The 7,849-nt window shown below is 40.6% G+C and overlaps 1 protein-coding gene across 1 annotated transcript in view; it reads right to left on the bottom strand.

Moving 5' to 3' along the window:
- Positions 1-4,587: 4,587 nt before the first annotated feature.
- LOC104941571 (protein FAM19A2-like) overlaps positions 4,588-7,849 on the bottom strand; it is a 67,657-nt gene continuing 64,395 nt past the window's right edge. Inside the window, exon 5 of the mRNA XM_010766691.1 lies at positions 4,588-5,504. Within this exon, the coding sequence (XP_010764993.1) occupies positions 5,493-5,504 (12 nt within the window). The 3' untranslated portion in view covers positions 4,588-5,492. The remainder of the gene's footprint in view (positions 5,505-7,849) is intronic.

Genomic DNA, 7,849 nt, shown 5'->3' with positions numbered 1-7,849 from the left:
AAATTGATCCCGATGGCCAGGCCAGCGCTTTGCATGAGATCCTTCTGTGCCACCAGTCTGGATTTGGATAAAACCGCCTCATAAATGCAATGCCTTTTGGTTTGACAGCTGTTGGTACAATGTGGCCAAAATTGTATCCACAATACAGTAAGATAACATTACATAACATAATTGTAAAGAAACACTAATATATATGAACAATAACATTCAAAAACACTTCTGCTCTCTTAAACATTTTTTGATATGCAATTGGACAGAATTGTTTTTTTTTTCAACTTTAGTTTTTTTTTTTGTAGTATCCATGACATAATGGCCTTTTATAGGTGCAATGATTTACTTGTTAATGACAGAACTCAAATTAAATAAACAAAAAACAGAGGGCCTGTTGTTGCTGTTTAAACCAAATTCATTTAACAAAAAGGGGACTATTAGACTAAGAGCTATGTGTATATATACTAATACAGTGTGTGAGTGAACAGTGTGTGAGTGAACAGTGGCCCAGTCTTCAAATCAACAGATAACATTAACGAACAGCTGGTACCTCAACAACTTGTTAACCACAGTTAACATGCAACAACCTTACAAGTGTCTGCGTCGGGCTGTCCACAGTTTATAGGGTCTGTCGCAGGTACATGCTGGGATTGGAGGGTCGGGCCAGGGACTGCACCAATCGGGAATCAAGGTTACTTACGGTGGGAGAGACTGGTTAACACGTCATCATAGGAGAGGAACAGCAACCAATGATATCGAAAAGACAACACATACACACACAAGAGCTGCGGAACGAAGCGTTAGTGGAGATGTTGCAGTGGCTCTAAAGGCACGGACACACCAGGCCGATTATCGGCGTCAGTGAGCGTCAGGCCGACGATGAGCGTCAACACGCCCTACTCAGATTGGTGTGTCCCGCACCGTCGGGTCTTTTCAGCCGGGCCGACGCCTTTTCGACCGAACATTTTTTAATCGGCGGGCAGTCGGCCAAAGGCTGTCGGCAAAATAAATCACTCTGATTGGCTGTTCAGCTAGCGAATCAGTGCATGAGAAGCGAAACGGAAGTGAGGGAGACCCAAACAAACTATTAAGAAGGCAAATCTGAGATTTCATTTAACTCCAGCTACTTGGCCGTCGGCTGAAGTCTTTGCGGTGTGTTCCAGTGCGACACATGGCCAAAACACAGGAGACGCGAGGCGACGCAACAGTCGGGGTCCGTCTGTGTCAGTTCTTTGTTGTCAGCTTGGTGTGTCCGGGCCTTTAAACGCTTCACAGGAAAATACAACCCATTTTGTAGAGTTACAAATAATACTTCTAGGTTTTACTTGTCAAAATGTCAAGCCAATGTTTATGCAAACTAGCAATGAGGTAAGCAAACAATAGCTAAACATTCACTTTAATTGATACATTCTTAATTTATTTATATGGAGATAACAGAAAAGTATAGCATCATCACAGTTTAGGAAAGACCGCTTTATTCTTGTTGGATAAGGAAACTATTACAGCTAATCATGTCTCATCTGCGTCAACTGGTACTGTGCTGTGTACTGTGAACACTGCTGGCATATGATGCATCACACTTGAAATAAATAATTGAGCTTAATATTCATGCTTGTCAAACATGTCAAGTTATCGACGTATTTGTATTTTCTAAAGGACAAGCCTGTCCTTGCGTTTGTCTTAAAATCAAGCATATGATAGTAATTCTAATGAGCTTATCTGTACACATTTAATATTGAACAATGATATTATTAATGTTAATTATGACATAATTTGCTAAGTGAAGTTTATTAGTGTCAATTAGCTTAAAAGCCAAAGCTGTAGACAATGTTAATGAATCAAAGTAAGTGCAGCTTTGATTGACATGTCAGTATTATTTGGATTTAAAAGGAATGTTAAGAAAGTGTTTTGTTCCCTATGATCCAAGCCTGCTCTTTGAAATGCTTGTCGTTGTCATTATAGTGGTGGAAAATAGTATCCCTAAACTGAAAACAAAAACCTGGTTGAGTACATTTTTCAAATAACTGGTTATAATAGCATACAGAGCTTAAGACCTGATGTCACAGTTAGCCTCTGTTATACTTAATTAAACCTGATGCAATTTCAGAATTTCTTCCATCTGAAGAACCTTGGGCCGCCCAAGGTGTAGAGCTTAGGGGGAAGTTGTATTTATTTATAACTGATTTAAATTATGTTTTCTTAGTTCTAAAGCTGCGATTGGAAATTCTTATTCACTATATCTCTCTATGGAACAAACAGGCATGGTTAAGCATGTTTTTGCTGGCCATTTGACCCTCGATGAGTCACCTTCCTCTAATTATTGTCCTGGTAGTGACGCGTCAGCTCTTAGGATATAGCCTCATCGTTTGGCCGGACGTGGCATCTGCTCTGGCATCTGTTGTTAGCACTGCTAACCAGAAAGCATACTGACATTTCCCAGCATCGTCTGGATATTCAGAGCAAAACCACAAATAACTAGATTAATGCCTAGCTGCAATGTGTGATGATCAGAACCGCCAGACTGTCAGGGCTACACCTGATACCTCGCTTCAGTACCAGTGTTAAATATTTAATATACACTACGAGTGAGTAAGAGTGGCTTGTTATTAAGGGTGCTGTTGAGGAATATCAACAAGGCTCACATGGTTGACTCATGATTGGATTCACACGCAGCTTGAGAAACACATGTGAGCAGTTAAAATGAAAACCTTGAGTGGCATATTCTAATGTCAAAACCCTTTTTCACATGTTTCTCTGTGTAATTATAGCAGAGTTTTCCATGCTCAGGTCCTGTTTTTTCTCCTCATGTGCATGAATGAGTGAGAATCTGTATGCGGGTGTATTCTCTGTAATCTTTTAATGACATGCACTAACGACGCGTTGAGGCTCAGAATGTACCCTGGCCAGGAAACACACACACACACACACACACACACACACACACACACACACACACACACACACAGAGAATGACTTAGGCTCAGTGGAAGGCCGCAGCCCCTGAGAGGATCCACTGGGAGATTAGCCAAATCAGAAAAGCTTTTTGGAGAAAGGCAGCTTTACTGCAACACAGCACAGATAGTGTATGTGTCAGGGAGAGAGGAGAGATAGATGTCAACAGCTTTAAACTCAACATTTTGTTTGCAAGTTTGTCGGTCTTGGTCCTATTGTTTCATTTCCTTCATAATCAGATTTACAGCAGAGGCTTCCTGCCTCTTAGTATCAACATCTATCACTCGCTGTTGCGTTCTTACAGTACAGTACATCCTGTTCTTATGATTCAATTTTTCCATATCCTACTGTACTGTCTTTTCTTGGTCATATATTCATACTCTATTTTGATGTGATATGTAATGACAGTACTTGTCTCTCCAAGAAGTTTCTCATCTAATCGTCACGCTTGATGGCTTGCAGATAATTGATAAATATGGACAGGATATATACCAAATACATAACCTGATTTAAAGTATAGTATATATGATCCATGTTACCCCGTATTCAATGGTATATTCATGTTCCTGTCATAATTTGATGTTGATCTATATTAAGTGCCTGAAAGCAGTCTTAACATTTACTTTTCTAAGCATGGCTTCTTATTCAAGTTAAGTTGCTTGTGAGGAATTAGTTCTGACATGAACCATATTTATGTGATGTTGTGTGAACAAGTTACAGGTTGTAAGAAATCCCAAACATTTAGATAAAATGTGAGAATGAAAGAAGGGATATTATTATCAATTTAACATAAACAAATAACAAAAACTTCATTGAAATTAGACTGAAAACAGAGAAGTACTAGAGAAACACTCACCTGGTGTACAGTATGCCACATAAATAACAACATCAGGCCACCATACCATAGAACAACAACAAAAGGTTGCAGACACTTTGACCCTACTGTAGCTTGCACCTCAGCGCTTCTGCTGTAACGCTAGAATGACTGTTGGTAATAAAAATAGAATCACTGCTAATTCACAATCAAGGGTTTTTTCTAAAACTCACCTGTTGATAAAGCTCCACACACGACAGTTTTCCTGGCTGAAATGTGCTGCATATAAGATAAAATAAGATGTAATTTATTAATCCCAATTCGGGAACACATTTTTAAGATCCTTGACCCTCCTCGTCTGCATGGGATTTATAATATGAAAACTCCAGCAAAATATACAGGCTTGTCCTAAAATAGTCCCTCCATTGTTGACTAGACAGAGCTTAGAAAAGTATTTCATATCAGGAGCTTTACATATAGACATTTTATTTATTTGGATAAACCCCTTGAGATGCACCGTCTCGTTTTCAAGGGGGTTTCGGGACTTTTCGGGTATTGTATCTGTCTGTTACAATACAGTTGAGAGAGTTCAGAGCTGTTTGTTTGAAGCAGGACATCAAGATGATAACATCTAGTTTGCAAAATAATAAAGAAACTAAAAGTTATTGATGATCTTTCTTGAAATCAACGCAATAACACCAGGAGTTACACACTTATGATTTTGAGTTTCCTCAAGGTTTCTCGACAATACATTCAAACTGATTGGATCAATGCTGATAACTCCATACATCCCTTTTGAAACAATACAATTATTTGTACTTTTTTTTTTCTTTTTGAAAGGTTTTATTCATTTCATATAATACTGACACATGTACTCAATAGCGGTTAACAGGCGTTTAAAAACACAGATATTAAAACCATTAGAGCGTCAATTTATTTTAAGCCCCGTTGATTCCATGGACCATTTTTTAACACGTTTACATGTTTCAATATACCATAACATCTACTTGGTATTAGTCTAACCTCTCCCCTGAAAGGATGTTGTCCTTTGTCAAAAAAAAAAGAAGAAAACAAAAGATATAAGAAGACTGTCAAACTGTCTCCCCATTTGAAAACATGGCATGTGGTAAGCCACAAACTATTCAAGGTAAAATACTCTTATGGAAGTGAAATCTGAAAAAGAAAGGGTTTAGTTTCAGATCTGAGAAACATTTTGACAGCATCAAGTGCGTCACATGTGGCACAGTTACATTTAAATGTGTCATCCCGACTACATGAGACAGACATTCTGGATCAATTCCCTTTTTTGTAGTAACGTTGCTGCCTTAAATCCAGATCCCCTTTATTTCCCTTTACGCGTATGTAACACTAAGCCATATAAGAGAGATGAAGAATACACATTGTTGTAAAGAAAGTATTTTTTGTCTTCTAATCAAGTGCTGTTAGATCATAGTTCACTTTTTGAAGCTGTTGTTTGTAGTAGCAGTAAAGGATTGTGGGTGATGCGGCCCTTTGTGGCAAAGGACCAAGGACACTGAGTTATGTTTAAGGTGATGGAAGACTGTGATAGAGTCCTGTCTCTTCAGCCTCCACATCTAGGATATCCTCAGAACAATGAAACAAGTATTGGTTCCTTATAGAAGTCCGTCTGAGTGCGTTTCCTCACCATTGATAGGACCATTGTGCTGTATAAGCGACTCCACTGCCATTTCTGCTCTTCTTGAGCCGCGCAGGACTATCGGGTCACCTGAAACGGGGAGAAAAGAGAGTGTGTCATTGAAAATAGTCCCTTAAAAAGGTTGGGATGACAACCTGAAAACAGTAAAGGTCACAGAACACAATACAAAGCCAAATCTGGTGAAACACGTCAACTGAAAGTTTGAAATGACGCAGTTCCGTGCTGCTCGGTCTACTTTTGGAATAAATGGCAAGTGATTCTTGTTGGGAGAGCAGCAACAATGTGGCTGGCACGCTCTCTGTCTGTCCTGGCAAGGGACTAAACAAGACACAGCTTGAATTATGACTGTCGGCCCACAATGCCTCACTTTCAGCGCCTGGCCCACTGCCATGTCATTTCGTCAGTTTGTCAAGACGGTTGCTCTAATCACATGGTCTCTTCCCCTTGTCCATCCATCTTTCCATTTGTTTTTCTCATCCAATCACTTTTGGTTTATTTCAAGCTATTAGGAGACATTTCCAACGAGCCAACGACCAAACAGACTCAAATTGCTGTATAACTGCCAGTGCTTAGGCACGTAATAGACCAGACTTCCTAAGTCTATTCTTCTGTTTTCCTGTATGCCTTTCTTTCTCATTGTGTGTCATTGTGTTTCCCAGTGGATTCCCCTCTAAGCCCAAACACATGCTGTACCCTCTGCATATCTTCTTGAGGGACTTTGTCTTTTGTCCGACCCAGGTGCCAGCTAACTAAGTGTGAAGGACAGCCATTGCAGAGAGAGCTCAGGGGAGCGTTTCCTCCAAGCTGCCAGGGGAAATTGTTCTACTGTATGTGCTCTCCATGGCTGCGGGCCACCCTTCCTGGGCCCGATCCCACTGCCTTCGGGCATCTACTCCTGTGCCAGATCAAACAGTCTGCAGGCGTTTGTTGTCAGGCCAGTTCACTATGCACTGCTGCACCTCTGTGCCTGCAGTGCTTTAAGGTGCTTCAAAGTCCATTAGGTGTTCATCCCTTTTCCGGTTTAAATATGCCTGTAGGTGGAACTCACTGTGCCCAATTAGAAAGTTGATTTAGGTAGTTAGATGTCAGTCTAACAAAGAACACCAGCAGTGCTCGAGTGTCATTTCTATGGGTCTTGCTGGGCCCATGAGAGCCACATTTTCTTTTGCTTATTCCAAAAACTTGAAACGTCTACATTATTGGCTGTTTGGATGGCCACAAGGCAGATGTCCCCTTCACTCCTACACTATACACACTCTTTATGACTCACTTAGTCACACAAGACTAGATTATGGAAATCCATTGTATAAGATGTTTGATCTTGATTTATCTTGTCTTTTTGTTTGGAGATATAAAAGCTGCTTTAAATTACTTAACATCTTGATTCATTGTTTGTATAGTGTTGTTCCGTCTACCAAAAAGAATGGTGGGTTGTTTTTTTGTGCCTCATTGGTTTAGTGTTTGTATAAAGGAAATGAAACATACACCTTGTCATTTGTTTAATGTGTGTATATGGCCGCTTGTGCATCTCACAAATGCACACGCACACTTGCCTCGCAGTGTATGACAGCTCAGTGGTTCGGAAGCCCGGCTGTGTCTGTCTGCTCATCCATATGATATTATTTGGCATTGATCGAGCTGTCACCCATCCCCTCCCTCTCTCCTCCCTCTGCCCTCCCCCTATCCTCCTTTTCGCTGCTCCGGGCCATGGATGGATGGAGGAAAGGAGGGAGGGTGCCAAACACTCTTTTGTTTTCTTGCCTGCTCTGTGTATCCAGACACAAACATTAGCTCCTTGTCAGCTGACCAGTTCAGATATTCTTGTTTTCAAGTGTTTTCTGTATTCCTTTATCTAACATTCACCTGTGCCCTCAGCCTTTCCTCTTCACTTTCCACTTTTTGTTTGTTTTCATCCATCACCCCTGCCTTCATCTTCCCTTTTGGCTGCTCTTGTACCCTCTCTCTATCTCTCTCCCTCTCTCTCATATCCTCATTCCCTCTCAATCCATCGTCAATTTCAATTTACGAGCGGGTTTTAATGGGACTATAAGGGAACGTTTGATTGCTATTGATCTGGATTCATGCGCATCTTGACCTCAATGTACCACACCAGAGGAGACAAAAAATCACCCTTTTCATCATCAGGCAAACACATCAGATAAACACACACACACACACACACACACACACACACACACACACACACACACACACACACACACACACACACACACACACACACACACACACCATCATTGATCACACACCTGAATGCAAGAGACAACAAATATTTGTGCTCTTTCAGACTCAATGATAAAACGAGGCTTGGATGAAACTGGTTTGCTTTGATCTTGTTCAGGAAATTATGATTGCGCTCTTTGGGGCCGATAAAACTAAATGCGTGAGATCAGATA

The sequence above is a fragment of the Notothenia coriiceps genome, unplaced genomic scaffold (genome assembly GCF_000735185.1).
Source record: "Notothenia coriiceps isolate Sejong01 unplaced genomic scaffold, NC01 NC01_scaffold00003521, whole genome shotgun sequence".
NCBI lineage: Eukaryota > Metazoa > Chordata > Actinopteri > Perciformes > Nototheniidae > Notothenia > Notothenia coriiceps.
This window is presented reverse-complemented; position numbering and strand designations above follow the sequence as displayed.